This window comes from Pseudorca crassidens, chromosome 3 (assembly GCF_039906515.1).
Source record: "Pseudorca crassidens isolate mPseCra1 chromosome 3, mPseCra1.hap1, whole genome shotgun sequence".
In the NCBI taxonomy this organism is placed as follows: domain Eukaryota; kingdom Metazoa; phylum Chordata; class Mammalia; order Artiodactyla; family Delphinidae; genus Pseudorca; species Pseudorca crassidens.
In genome coordinates, this window is record NC_090298.1 from 119716794 (window position 1) to 119732772 (window position 15979).

The following is a 15979-nucleotide window of genomic DNA, read 5'->3' on the forward strand; positions in this document are numbered from 1 at the left end:
AAAACCATATGATCATCTCAATAGATGCAGAAAAAGCTTTTGACAAAATTCAACACCCATTTATGATAAAAACTCTCCAGAAAGTAGGCATAGAGGGAACCTACCTCAACATAATAAAGGCCATATATGACAAACCCACAGCAAACATCATTCTCAATGGTGAAAAACTGAAAGGATTTGCTCTAAGATCAGGAACAAGACAAGGATGTCCACTCTCACCACTATTATTCAACATAGTCTTGGAAGTCCTAGCCACAGCAATCAGAGAAGAAAAAGAAATAAAAGGAATACAAATTGGAAAAGAAGAAGTAAGACTGTCACTGTTTGCAGATGACATGATACTATGCATAGAGAATCCTGAAGATGCCACCAGAAAACTACTAGAGCTAATCAATGAATTTGGTTAAGTTGCAGGATACAAAATTAATGCACAGAAATCTCTTGCATTGCTATATACTAATGATGAAAAATCTGAAAGAGAAATTAAGAAAACACTCCCGTTTACCATTGCAACAAAAAGAATAAAATACCTAGGAATAAACCTACCTAGGGAGACAAAAGACCTGTATGCAGAAAACTACAAGACACTGATGAAAGAAATTAAAGATGACACCAGCAGATGGAGAGACATACCATGTTCTTGGATTGGAAGCATCAGTAATGTGAAAATGACTGTACTACCCATAGCAATCTACAGATTCAATGTAATCCCTATCAAATTACCAATGGCGTTTTTTACAGAACTAGAACAAAAAACTTAAAATGTGTATGGAGACACAAAAGACCCTGAATAGCCAAAGCAGTCTTGAGGGAAAAAAGCAGAGCTGGAGGAATCAGACTCCCTGACTTCAGACTATACTACAAAGCTACAATAATCAAGACAATATGGTATTGGCACAAAAACAGAAATATATATGGAACAAGATAGAAAGCCCAGAGATAAACCCACGCATCTTTGGTCAGCTAATCTATGACAAAGGAGGCATGAATATACAATGGAGAAGAGACAGTCTCTTCAATAAGTGGTGCTGGGAAAACTGGACAGCTACGTGTAAAAGAATTAAAGTAGAACACTTCCTAACAGCATACACAAAAATAAACTCAAAATGGATTAGAGACCTAAATGTAAGACCGGACACTTTAAAACTCTTAGAGGAAAACATAGGAAGAGCACTCTTTGATATAAATCACACCAAGATATTTTTTGATTCACCTCCTAGAGTAATGGGAATAAAAGCAAAAATAAACAAATGGGACCTAATGAAACTTCAAAGCTTTTGCACAGCAAAGGAAACCATAAACAAGACGAAAAGACAACCTTCCGAATGGGAGAAAATATTTGTAAATGAATCAATGGACGAAGGATTAATCTCACCAATATATAAACAGCTCATGCTGCTCTCACTATTAAAAAAACAAGCAACCCAATCCAAAAATGGGCAGAAGACCTAAATAGACATTTCTCCACAGAAGACATACAGTTGGCCAAGAAGCACATGAAAAGCTGCTCAACATCACTAATTATTAGAGAAATGCAAGTCAAAACTACAATGAGGTATCACCTCACACCAATTAGAATGGGCATCATTAGCAAATCTACAAACAACAAATGCTGGAGAGGATGTGGAGAACAGGGAACCGTTCCTCTTGCACTGTTGGTGGGAATGTAAATTGGTACAGCCACTATGGAGAACAGTATGGAGGTTCCTCAAAGAACTAAAAATAGAATTACCATATGACCCAGCAATCCCACTACTGGGCATATACCCAAAGAAGACCATAATTCAAAAAGACACATGCACCCCAGTGTTCATTGAAGCAGTATTTACAATAGCCAGGTCATAGAAGCAACCTAAATGCCTATTGACAGATGAATGGATAAAGAAGATGTGGTACATATATACAATGGAATATTACTCAGCCATAAAAATGAACGAAGTTGGATCATTTGTAGAGACGTGGATGCATCTAGAGACTGTCACACAGAGTGAAGTAAGTCAGAAAGAGAAAAACAAATATCGTATATTAATGCATATATGTGGAACCTAGAAAAATGGTACAGCTACAGCGGTTTGCAGGGCCGAAATTGAGACACAGATGTAGAGAACAAACCTATGGACACCAAGGGGGGAAGCAGCGGGGGGGTGTGTGTGTGATGAAATGGGTGATTGGGATTGACATGTATATACTGATGTGTATAAAATTGGTGACTAATGAGAACCTGCTGTATAAGAAAATAAATAAAAGAAAATTCAAAAATTCAAAAAAAGGAGACAGAAGCTTGTTTACAAAAAGAAGAAAAAAGAGAGCACCTGTTTGTCTAGAAACATCCCCTGCTGATCATCTCTTGTCACAGAGATCCCACGTGTTTCTTGTTCATGGGAGCCTTAGTGATGTGTTTCTCAAAGACATTCAATTCGGTCAAATTAAGTACGCTAACCACATACTTACCCTGTTGTGATGCTTCAGAAACTTCGTCCTTCACCTCCTGCACAGCCCTGGGGAGGGGAGCAATGTTTGGACCAATTTGTACAAAATATATATCCCAACGTAAGTGAAGGCAGAGAGGAAAAAGCCAGAAGATAAGGATTATGCATGGGGGCTCCTGATAATTCTTCTTTTTCCGTGTTGCTAATACAGACTGATTTATTTACTCAGTTGAAGGTAATGGGTCTTTTTAATGTACATAGTCCAGCAGTACTAAAACTAATGATAGTAATAGTTAACTTTTACTTACAGCTTATTGTCCCCAAGGCATTGTGCTAAGCAGCCTTTTATTCATCATATCATTTATTTTTCACAGCAACACTGTAAGGTCAGTATTTTTAGCTCTATTTTACAAATTTTGAACCTAAAGTCCAGAGAGTTGAAAAAACAGCTTGTTAGGAGAAGAACTAGGGTTGAACTTAGGACTCCTTTCATAACCCAAGCTATTAAATCTATTCTTGTTAATCTCTAATGACTGCATTTATTGAGCACCTACTCTTGACCTGAGATAAATGAGACAGGACCGTGTTTTCCAAGGCCCTCCTGTTTTCTCAGGATATAACTAACCATAATATAGTGTGCTAAGTGGCATCCAGTAAGATGAATAAAGTGTGTGGTCCCACTGAGGAGAAATAATTTAATTCTGCTTGTACCTGGCTCTGACAGATAAATAGACAATTTCTAGGCAGAGCAAGAATGGAGATGGGGGGACAGCCTTCCAGAGGAACATTAATCAGTTAATCAACGTCAATCAGCTCGTGTGTATTAAAACGAAATGGTTGTGAAAGAACTTTGGGTTATGTTAGCAAGTGGTCAGAGATGATGCCAGAGATTGGACTGAGCCTCTCTGTCAAGGGTCTTGAAAGCTATGGGAAAAGGTTGGCATTTACTTCTGAAAAATGGGAGCTCTCAGGGGATTCCAAGTAGAGAGGGAAAATGATTGTATCAGCACTTGAGAAGGACATCCCTGGAAGGTGAACCAGGTTGTTCTCTGGTTGCTGATATCAGAATCACTCACTAAATAAAAACAAAGTCTTGCCCAGAGACTGTAACCTTTGACCTACAGCCTTTACTTATTACAGGGTAGAGTAGGATCCTAATGGCTTTTATTTGGGTCTTTTTGCCAGACTTGCTAAAGGGAAATAGTAGCTCATGGCATCATTTCCCATCAACAGCTCCATACCCTGGACTCGACTTGGATTCTCTGAAAGCTAAAGAACAGACTTCAGAGTCTGGCTCTTTTTATCTGTAGTCAGATTTCAGAGTTAAAAGTTCAGAGGGCAAAGACTTTGGCTCTTTCTCTGTTTGCTTTAGGGTAATAATTTTTTTTATGTAAATTTATTTATTCATTTATTTATTTTTGGCTGTGTTGGGTCTTCGTTTCTGTGCGAGGGCTTTCTCTAGTTGCGGCGAGCGGGGGCCGCTCTTCATCGTGGTGCACAGGCCTCTCACTGTCACGGCCTCTCTTGCTGCGGAGCACAGGCTCCAGACGCGCAGAGCTCCGTATTTGTGGCTCACGGGCCCAGTTGCTCCGTGGCACGTGGGATCTTCCCAGACCAGGGCTCGAACCCGTGTCCCCTGCATTGGCAGGCAGACTCTCAACCACTGCGCCACCAGGGAAGCTCAGGGTAATAATTATTTTAAGTTACCATTTCTGTATGCACAGAATCTTTACCCAGCTCACACCTTGTCACCCTGAGCCTTAAAACATCAATTAGCCGAATACTTGGGGTTATAGTGGAAGTTATCAATATTTATATGCATCTAGTTAAGATTTCAAAATACTGAACGCTGTCATTGTTCAAGATACCGAAAAGCCCAGAAATTCTGCAATTTCTTATAAGGTTTTCCTTTTATTTCTCTTTTTAAAGGTTAGCTTGCCAATGACTTTGAAAAATTTAAATGTCTAGGAAAAACAATCCTGTCAAGAATCAAACTGCCACCTTTTCATAGATTTGGTTAAACATGAAATCTCAGATTATGTGTATGTCTTAACATCTTCCTGTTAAGTTCCAACCTGTAATAGTAGGATTGTTTTGAACAGTCCACGATGTTTCTTTTGGCTGTGACATTCAAAAGGGTTTCTGCACATGAAGCAGGATCTGGGTGTGCACATGTGCCCATGCACCATGTGCTTTTATCAGTATTGCTCCTTTGAATGACTATTGATGTTTTACAAAATAAGTTATCATGATTCTTTTTCCAGTCCATCAGTAGGCTTTGGAAGAGGTAGGAGTGGTGATCTTTGAGTTGTTAATTCTTAGAAATGCCCAAAGATCAGTGCCCCCTTTTTTTTTTTTGCCCCTTTTTAATACATGTTAACGTTTAATCTTATATGTCAAGGAGAAGAGTGAGCAACCATGGATGTCCTTGCTTAACAGCTAGTGTAAGCAGCGAGTCCTAAGCAAACTTGCGTTCCTGTTAACATGGTAGTATCTTCCAAGGTTGTCTTGATTTGAGTTGATTTGGGCCCACCAAACTGCCTTGATCTGCTTTTACCAAGATGTTGGCGGCTTTGGAATCCATTGTATCAGTGTTGGGGTTTGTACACAAAATGTGCATCAATTAATAGAATGCAATTGATTTGAACAGTTTGTGGCAACTGACAAAGTGTTGGGCAGTTGTATTTCATTTCCTTGTTATTTCAATCGGCTGTTGATATGCAAAATTGATGATGGTGATGGTGATGATAATGATGATGATGAAGAAGAATGCCTGCACACTTTACTCTTGTGCCTCATGACCATGGCTTTTTTCATCTGTTCGTTGATTTATTGTTGTTGTTGTTACCTTTCCTTACATTGGTTTCTGAGTATATTCTTTTTGGTCCTGTCCATGTTAGGTTTAGAAATAAACTAGATTTACTTATATGCTCGGCTGGAATGCTCTGTCACAGGCTTTTCTTCTATTTGCTGTGTCAAGTGCCATGCAGACAGTTCTTCGTTAGTGTCATAAGGTAGTGGATCTGAACATCTGTATTCTGCAGCACCCCCACCCCCAGCCAATAAAGCCCCAGATAAACCAATCATTGTTTGAGCTCCTTTAATGGTTCTCAAATAAGGGTGGAGTTTTGTTATGTTTTAATCCATTCCTCTCTGTCAGCAAAGAAAACAGGAAATAGAATCTTTCTGGAGATAAGGAAAATCACAGCATCCCATGGATTACCCAGGTTGACTGTATATACTGCCAGTTACTAAATGGAATTGTTTCCTTTTGAGGGACTTTTAATAAAACTACTCCAGCTACTTTCCGAATTGTTGTTCCCTGGGCCAAAATGCTGATATCAACAGGACATCGGACTTCCAACTCTCCTTAAAAAAAAACCTCTCTGTGTCTGTAGCCTCTGAATTTGGCTTCTTAACTGGTATATTAAATGAGCCCTGCTAAGACTTGCCTGGCTTTCCAGCAGAAAGGTGCTGGGTTTATGGCTTCTCGTGCCCTGAGCAGTCCTGTTCTACAGCCTGTGGATAGAAAGAGTGGGCACTGTGTGAGCCATGCTCCGTAGGCCTACTCCTCCACCTCCAAAGCAGATACTCCTCAGACTAACCAAGCCCATAACTTGTTATTATTTTTTGTTACTTGAAACCCTGATACATTTATGTTTTAGGAAAATGCTTAGTCTCTTCTCTTATAGAAGCCTTTCTCTTTTGCCTTGTAATCCTAGGCCTCTGTCATTGATTTATTGTCTCAGAGCTACAGACCAGGAACTCTTCATCATGACCTAATTTTCCTCCCATAAAAATCACAGCACGTAATAAAGAGTATACCACACACGTTACGGGAAGGCTTCTAATCCTTGTAAATTGCAGGAGCATGTTACAGGTGGGATTGGAAAAGGTATAAAAATGTGTATGTGACATGGCTAAGAATAAATTCCACAAGTGTCAATGGTCTCCAATGTCAAGATGGGCCCGAGGGGGGCCAGTGAAATTTGAATTTTGTAGACAATGCAACGGGAAAAGAACAGCAAATTCTAATGTTGTAAGCAGTTGAGATCGATGTTATACAAAGAGCAGTAATTAAATTTGCACTTATAAATTAAATCTTCATGTCCTGACTGTAGATAATTCATTGTTGAGTCTCCAGTTATTTCCCTTCTTATACTTTTTTATTAATGCAATCATGTCTTTTGAACACTTGAGTGTCAAACAGTGTTAGGTGCTTCAGGCCTCACCTCAGTCCCGGGAATTTTTACAGATGTGACAGCTAAAGGTCAGAGTTATATAACTTGCTCAAAGTCACAGAGCTAGTGAGTGACTAAAATCAGATCCATCAGACTCCAGAACTTATGATCTTTGCATTTCGTCCTCTGTCTCTCAAATTACTGACACGTATAAAGGCCACAGGTGGTTAAGACCCAGACAGTCCAGCTAAGCTGTCTTAAGTCCCAGTCCAGCTGTACTCATTTATGTGACCTTGAACAAATCTGTTAGTCTCAATGAGTCTCAGTTTCCTCACCTACAAGATGACAAGAATAATAGTAGAGTAAAATCCTGAGATAATCCATGTGAATAACAGCATGATAAACACTCAATAAACTTTGGATATTTTTATTGTCACTTATACCACCACTACCTCCAGCCCACTCTGTCAGTTTCTGTGCTCAGCATTTAATATGCATTAGCTTTTCAGTATCCCTGCAAGACAGGTGTTAGATCCCCATTTACACAAGGGAAGCAGTCTCAGAGGGGTTAAGGCTCTTGCCCGAGTTGAACCCAAGTCTGTATAGCTCCAACACCTATTTGCTTTATACCCATATAATGACTGTAAATTCCTTTCCTATATATATATATATATATATATATATATATATATTTATATATATATACTTTTTTTGGATGGTGTTTAGGTTTATTTTTTAATTTTTATTGGCGTATAGTTGATTTACAATGTTGTGTTAGTTTCTGCTGTACAGCAAAGTGAATCAGTTATACATATATTAGATTCTTTTCCCATATAGGTCATTACAGAGTATTGAGCAGAGTTCCCTGTGCTATAAGGTAGGTTCTTATTAGTTATCTATTTTATATATAGTAGTGTGTCTATGTCAGTCCCAATCTCCCAATTTATCCCTCCCTCCCTTTCCCCCTTGGTAACCATAGGCTTGTTTTCTACATCTGTGACTCTGTTTCTGTTTTATAAATAAGTCCATTTGTACCTTTTTTTTTCAGATTCCACATATAGGTGACATCCGTGACATGGCAGTGATGCCAATGTCTCTGACGGTGAAAGTCAGTGTAGCTGTAGGTCCTGCCCACTGAGCAGCTGGATCAGGACTCAGCCCAGTTCTATGTTACAGCCTCTGCCAAGTCACCCCTGACCACTCTGCCACACAGCTTAGGGAGAAACAGCAGCTTGGTATTTACAGGTCTGCTAATTCCACTTATAGGAAGCTTGAAATTGGGGACACTTGGGAGCGTTATCCAGAATCTTTTTTTTTTTTTTTTTGCGCGGTACGCAGGCCTCTCACTGTTGTGGCCTCTCCCGTTGCGGAGCACAGGCTCCGGACGCGCAGGCTCAGCGGCCATGGCTCACGGGCCCAGCCGCTCCGCGGCATGTGGGATCTTCCCGGACTGGGGCACGAACCCCTGTCCCCTGCATCGGCAGGCGGACTCTCAACCACTGCACCACCAGGGAAGCCCCAGAATCATATTTTTATTTTATTTTACAATCTTACTCCCTGGTAGCTTCCAGAAGGCTTATAGCCTTCCTTGTAACTTTTATTTCTAAGGCATTCCTGACTAAGTCAGAATTCGTTTGTAAGTTTGAACAGAATTAATGGGGCACTTGGGGCACAGAATAAATCCCCCCCTTTTGTGTTAAGTTGGAAAGCCTCTGTGAAATGAGATTATTCCAGACACATGGTAGAGCTCCATAAATCCATTGCACAGAGATTACATGAGCTCATGCTTCCATCGTTCAGCAGAGGCGTTTGTACAGTGACTCTTCTCAACAGAACGAAGGAAACTTCATGGGATTCTCTTGAAGTCATCCCTTCCAAACAAAATAGGATTGGAACAACCAGCCAAACTATGAAGCATTTGGATTCTCATCAGAATTCAACTCAAGCTTTTTTCACAGACACATCTTTTGGCCTGGCTGAGAAGGTGGCCAGGCAGTGAGCAGCCTTTTAACAACTTGCATGTATTCAAGTTTCAGAGTTAAAGGAACAAAAGTAATTTGGGGAATGATTGCCCAGACTCCTTAGTGAAGGTCTGTGTCTTCTGTTCTGACTTGGTCTGATTTGTAGAGGTGCCCTTGTGCCTGGGAAAACCATGTGTAATCATAGTGGTGACAGTCCCGTGTCTGGCACTCCACATTTCGCAGCAGGCCTCACTTGCACATTAGTGCATTTGATCTCAAGAATAGCCCTTCGGAGTTCTTCAAAAGCCTGGACCTGGCTCACACTGAGACCCAGAGAGCTGGCCTTCAGGACTATAGCTCTGGCCCATGGTGAAAGTCTCCCTCTCCTAGAACTGATTCTAGTATGCTCCAGTAGCTTTCCTTTTAGAGAAAACAGCCCATGAGCAGAATGTAATTCTCATGTGTTCCTGTGTCTCCTCCCGTTTGCCCATGTATAAACACTGTTTTGAAAGCAATTTTCCACGCATCTGTCTAAATCCATGGTCCTTCCTCACGACTCACTCTTCTTTGTTTCTCCAGCATCTACTACAATTTTTAGGAAGAAGAAATGCTCACGTTTCTGGTGACAGTTGAAGTGAAAATGCATGTGCATTATCTTTCTTCACATTGTGGTTGAGTGAGGATCTCATTCTCAGTAGCTCTTTAGGAAAAGAGACAAACTGACACAACATTGTAAAGAAACTATACTCCAATAAAAAGTATTAAAAAAATAAGAGAAAAGAAATGAAAAAGGAAAAATAAAAGGAAAAGAAAAAATTTGGAGGCCAGACATAAGGAGGTGGGGACCTGTCAGTGTGTCTGAATTCATTCCCAGATGTTTTTTAGCTCGGATTGCCGAACATGCTGTACTTAAGGCCAGAGGCAGAAGGGTGCTAAGGGATATCATTATTTGTTGAAATCTGTACTTGTGGGTTTGGGCACTGGCTTCTGTAGTGTAGATTAGCTGGAGAAGACAAGCTGAATGCTGAGGACCGCTGCAGAGGTGGGGAGTGGAGATGTTAGAAACTACAGCCCTAGGGTCCCATCCCAGCCCCTCTCCTGCTAAGCCGTGTGGCATTAGGAAATCTCTCCTTGTGGAGTGGTCATCCTGCTTAGTACCTTTGACTTAGAGATAAGTCATGTAAAGTACCTTGCACAGTGGCTGGCAGGGGCAAACACTCCTATCTAGGAGCAAGTGCCAGTGGTAATGGTGCACGGGGTGTCACTTAGGAGCAGCCCTGGCTCAGCATTGTTGGAGGACAGAACAAAGCGGGAGAGAGCTTCTGAGAAGCTTAGTGGTCCTTGAGCTCAACAACAACCATAATTTCTCTTTTCTTCCCTTGAAGATGCTCAGAAGGAGCCTGGTGACATGTGTAACACTGGTACTTGTTTTTAGGGGTTCCAACTCCTCTGGAAGCCAAAAGGTTTTGTTTTGTTTTGTTTTGTTTTGTTTTTGTTGTACGCGGGCCTCTCACTGTTGTGGCCTCTCCCGTTGTGGAGCACAGGCTCTGGACGTGCAGGCTCAGCGGTCATGGCTCACGGTCCCAGCCGCTCCGCGGCATGTGGGATCCTCCTGGACCGGGGCACGAACCCGTGTCCCCTGCATCGGCAGGCAGACTCTCAACCACTACACCACCTGGGAAGCCCAGCCAGGAGGTTTTTGTTGTTTTTGTTTTAGGTCCCCTTCTCTCCTTACATCCTCTCCCCAGTTGAACTCAGCTATGTAGTGATTCAATTTATTTTGTTGAAAATTCAGTCCCCTAGGGAAAATATGATAATGCTGTTTTCAGACAGCTGCGTTTGGGAGCAAGACTGACTGAACCAGCTGGCTGGCATCATTGGAGCCCAAGGACCTGCCAACTCATGGAGAGCAGCTGTTTTGGCTGAAATTCTTATCATTCTTATGACTTTGCTTCCTATGTCTCAGCTTCTGAGTTCTGCTTTTAAATGCACACACAAAGGAGAGAAAGCCATGAGAAAGACTCTGATGTGTCTAGGGCCACCCATAGGTGAGGGGAGTGGAGGTGCCACCACTGTGCTCTCATTACTCATGATGTTGGGAAAGAGAAAATCCAGAAGGAGGCCAGCTCCAGAGAGTAAGAGATGATAATGAGTGGATCAATGAATATTGATATCTTAATACAGTGGGTGTGTTATACAACCAGGAAGAATCAGGTGTAAAGATTTTCTTCATGAAGGGGGAAATGTTACAATATAATGTTAGAGAAAACGTATAGGATACAAAACTGTATAAAGAATAGAATTCCAATTATGGAGAAGCGTGCTTTAACATTAAATGAGATAACTCATACAAAGCACTTGACATGGTAGATGCTCAGTAAATCACAGCTACTAGATGCAAATTCTCTAACCACAGGAGACATGTTGGCCTCAAGCACTTTTGTACCCAGAGTGCCTGGTATAAAGGAGATGCTGAAAAGATCTTTCTAGATTGAATGAATTAGTGTTGTTGTTATTATATGCATTTTAAAAGGAACTGAGAAAATCTAGGGACATAGGTTTCTATGTTATCATCTGTAAGTGTATCTGTAATTGTGGCAGCTTAACCTCTCTGCCTCAGTCCTTCATTATAAATGGTGAGGACAGTACTTGAAGTTCAAAGTCACTCAGAACTGAGTGAGCTACATGGAAAATACACGCAGTGACTGGTCCCTAGGGAGCTGACCTTGCGTGGCAGTGACTGTAATCATGGTAAGTGCCATGTAAGTGGTAGCTATTATAATAATTCTGTCGTACTTGGATCTGTAGGAAAAAAGATGAGCATTGTCATGATTTTTATGTAATTTTCTTCTCAGTTTTTACCGTAGACTTTTTTTTGCAATGAAAGCTTAAAAGAAAAAACCTCATATGAAAATAAAACTCAAATGCTAACAGTGGTTACCTCTAAATAGTGGAATTGGGAGAATTTTTCTATTTTCTTCTTGACGCTTTTCTACATTTTCCAAACTGTTTGTAGTATGTATGTTACTTCTATCATCAAGATTTGGGGGAAACAACCTTTTTTCCCTCTTTTAAATAAGAAAAAGAATGCTCAGCATCAAAGATAACACAGAGCTGCTGAACTAGATGCTCCCTCTGGGGATGACTGAGGACTAGAAGGTGCTGCCCTGTTCTGGGCTTCTTTGGGGGGATGTTATTTAAATGCACGTTTCACAGCCTCAGAAAGTTGTGAAGCAGTTGTTAAGAACTGGGAAACAGAACCAATGAGGAAAGCAAAGTAGTTTTAGTTCATCCGTTCTGGACAAAGGTGGTCAAAAAACTTTAAGCCCTCTTCGCAGACAATGGCTTACATTTAGCACAGCAGCTTTCCATTGGCTCCGGAGAGAGAACAACAAAAGGCAGATCTGTGGAAATGATAGCAGAAGGGGTGAGAAGTGGAAGTGAATGGTTCCCGAACCTTGGGATGCGCTTCCAAAGGAGGATGTTTCGTGCCAATTCCTAGAGATGTTTAAAATAGAGTCCTGAGCAAATCCTGGTGGTCTTTTTCAGTCTTTTTCTTGCTGATTCTTAGACTCCATCAGGCTTTTCGGTCGTACTTGTCTGGACCTGTGCTGTCTCCCCAGTTCACAGTAGCGTGTAACCTTTTTATGAAACTATTTTGCAGATATTTAACACCGTGCCTGACGCGCCCCTCACCAATGCCCAGCTGCACCTGTCTCGGAAGAAGAGCAGTGACTCCAAGCCCCCATCCTGCAGCGAGAGGCCCCTGACGCTCTTCCACACCATGCAGTCAACAGAGAAACGTGAGTGCCACTACTCAGGGCCAGCGTGGTCCCCGGGGGACATCCAGGCCTCCTCCCAGCTGCCCGGGGTGCTCACCTCCAGCCTCTCTGTGTGCGTTGCTGCCTTTTGTGTCCTTGAGGACACTGTATCGGCCATTGTACCCTCCCGGGTTCCGTGGCTGAGTAACCTCGACAGGACAGGAAGCAGGGGTGCTGAGGATGAAAGGGAGGGCCACGCCGCCCAGGATCCTCTTTCCCAGTCCCCTGTGGGCAGACAGCTGAGCCCCTTTTCCTCCAGCTGCACGATCAGATCTAAGCTCAGGCGTCGCTTATTCAGCCCGTCTTTTGTTAGCGGCTCCCCTAGAACCAGTTTCCCTTCCTTTTCTCGGGTTGTAACTCGGTGCTTATTTGTGCGAGTCACACGCCCCACTGCAGTGGGGCTCTCTCTGCACAGGGGCCTTGTTTGGCTTGCTCGTCCTTCCCCGCCACCTCTCCTGGGCCTGACACACAGTGGCTGCTTGGTAAATGTGTGGAATTAATTCACGGGTTAATAGGAGAGCATTGCCCTCCTTGCTCCAAGTAGCAGAGTGTTCTCACCACAGCTGTATCGAATCTTGTTTTCACCTGTGCATTTCTGAGTTCTTTGCAGCAGTTGGGTTACTGGGCCCTCAAATCTCCAGTCTGGTTTCAGCCTTTGTAATGAGGAAGTCCAGGGGTGGAGGGTGGGAGTCGAGGGTCCCAGCTGCGCCCGAAAGCAGGCAGCCCTGGGTCCCTGTGCCGGTGACAGCATTCAGGCAAGCCTCCTACCTTCTCTCAGCCTCAGTTTACTTGTCTGTAAAGTAGGGGTAATAGGGCCTACCTCACAGGGAAATGGTGCGGATTCAATGAACTTATGCAGCTAGGCAGCTGGCAGAGGCCTAGACGTGGCAAAGGCCATCGATGGAGAGCTGCTGCTACTATTATTAGTTCCTGTTTAATCACACGCAGACACCGGGGAGTATAAAAACGTGACCTCGTCTGTAAGGAGCTCACATTTGAGTAAAGGAAGTAGACAGGTGAATAGGTAATGGTAAGTCGGCAGGATAACTGCTCTCAGGTGTGTGCATTCAGGGAGCCAGGAGAACGTGGTGGTTGAAAGCACTCATGGGCACCGGGCGCCTGGGTGAGAGTCCTCCTTGGCTGCTCTCTGGCTGTGTGACGTGGGCCAGTTATCTGCCATTGCATGGCCTCAGTCTCCTCTTCCGGAAAACAGGGATAACAGTTTCCTTATAGGCTTGTTGTGAGGAATAAAGCACTTCAGATGGTTCTCAGTAAATGCTGGGAGGTGTGGCGGGGCTATTATTATTATATACTTATTATATTTTTTATGTATTTATATGTTTATTTTTATATATTTATATAAATATGATATTTATTGTATATATATAATATTTATAATATTCTCTATGAGTTACAGTAAAGGCGCAAATCAGAAAAATGACCCACTTTGCTTTGAAGAGAAAAGAGACTCCATATCTGGATTTGTGTCTCTATCTTTGTTACAGAAAATGTTTTTTATCCCTTTGTCATTCAGAAGTAATGGCCTCCCTTATCATTACTCCTGAACACAAATCTTCCCCACCCTCGGAGGATCACTGCTTTTAAAGAGGTCGTCATATCCCATAATATGGCTGCACGTTGGTGCAACCGCTGAGGTTGTTTCAGATATGTTGCTTTTATGAGTAAAGCCACTGTAATCATCCTCATAGCTAAATCTGTTCATATTCATGATGATTTCCTTATGATCAATTCCTGGAAGAATTTCTAGGTCAGCAGATATGCACAGTTTTAGGGCTTTGACCCATACTGGGATTGGCTTCCCATCGAACAATAGCCTGTGTTCCCCTTAAGTATCTGGCTGGGGTCGTTCTTGCTGTGGTCTGTAACAAAGAACACTTGGAACAGGCCTGGCCTCACCCACATCTGCCACAAACACAGCATCGAGCTGTGGGGTGAGATGCTTCTCATGTTTCCACGACAGCCACAGTCACCTAAGGTTTTGTACTAAGCAATGTCCAGTGCAGATCAGGACAGATCAGACGATATTGGTAAATTCCTCTAAGACCTGAAATAGTGCCGAGTTTATGGTTAGATGGAAACAGAGGCAGCTCTGGATCAGGTCTTAAAGCATATTCTGGGAGCATGTAAGAAAGAAGATGGCGATTAGGAGAAAATCAATTAGATCCTTGCCCAAGATTAATTTTATCACACGAGGCAGCAGGTGAAAGTTAAGGATGTGTGAAAGCAGACGTGCCTAAGCTGCAGATCAAACCGTCCCTGTCTGCACACAGGGGACAGGAGGATGGGAGACGGGAAGACAGTGAAGCACTACATCTTCCCTCTGAACACGAGGAGACGCTCCCTGGAAATGGGGCTGGAATCTCCATATGCGCAGATATTTGTGGGGTGCTCAACTTTCCTCCCTTTCTCTGCAGAAACATTTTCATTGGAAGGCACGTAGGGGTGCGTGTATACATATACTTTTTAGAATTGATTTTAGAAACCCTTATTTTCCTGGGAAATTAGAGTAATGTCCAGGCTGGCCTGGAAAGGCACCATAGGAGCAGGAGCTGGAAGGTTCTGCCAGCTCTCGCCCCTCCTAGGTTGCGGTGCAGCCACTCGCCACCGTTAGATGAGCAGGTCACAGTGTACTGTTTTCACACACAAACCCTCCCCTGTGGTCTATGGACAAAGATAGAAGACTATCAAAGCACTTCACTGAGTTTACTCTTTGGAGTTAAAATGCTGGGGAAGACTGCAGGTAATTTGTGGGGGGAAAAAATGCTGTATTTCCGTACAGTGATGTTTTTCAGATTAAGGCCTCTTTCCATACCTAGCTCAGTACTTCCCAAACTTGAATCATTTACATAGGCCTTCATTCACTCTTTGGGCTACAAAAACATAACTTTTGCACTGTTGTTTGTTTAATATATTTATATAAATCGATTTGAAAGCAGCTCACTTCTTTACACGGCCTCATCCTACTCAGTAAAATTTCTACAACGTGAATTTTATTGTCTTACTGTATTACTCTCTAATATACATTAAAATAAATATGAAACTGTTCAGCTAAAAAATGTTCATCCACATTTGACCTTAAAATTGTTGTGTGTCCACCTGTGGAATACGTACCACAGTTTGGAGTCTACAGAGCTTGCTCTAAATTTCTGACTGGCTCAGATCCTTCTTCTTAACCTAAACACACAAACTCAAGATTCCTTTGTCTGCTCAACTGGAACTGGGTTCAGATGTTGTCCATTAGCTGTTTATATCACTGTGGACACTCGCCATTCATCTGTCGATTTCATGTCGTGCACTCTGGGTTCGTTGTGACACCTCTCCAGGTTTCACATGACCTTACCTTTCTTCAGATTCTTGCTGTAGAGTAGATATCGTGTTACAGGGATCGCACCTGTGAGAACACACACAAACACGTACACCTACACGATATCTCCATGTACCTCTCTTCTACCTTCAGACTTCGTATGATACTCTCAGAACCTCATTTCCTATTATGTCTGTGTGCCTACTCCCTTTTGAGTTCAGTTATGTTTTTCCTCCTCATTGGCATACTTGCAGTTTAATAT

General features: G+C 42.3%; 1 protein-coding gene across 6 annotated transcripts in view; it reads left to right on the forward strand.

Moving 5' to 3' along the window:
• Window positions 1-15979, forward strand: part of ARHGAP26 (Rho GTPase activating protein 26) — a 472331-nt gene that overhangs the window by 373694 nt on the left and 82658 nt on the right. For all 6 annotated transcript variants that reach the window (XR_010942153.1, XM_067732119.1, XM_067732122.1 and 3 more), the window contains one exon: window positions 12236-12374. Coding sequence is in view for 5 of the 6 variants with exons in the window: in XM_067732119.1 (XP_067588220.1) it covers window positions 12236-12374 (139 nt within the window). In the remaining variant the exon portion in view is untranslated. The remainder of the gene's footprint in view (window positions 1-12235; window positions 12375-15979) is intronic.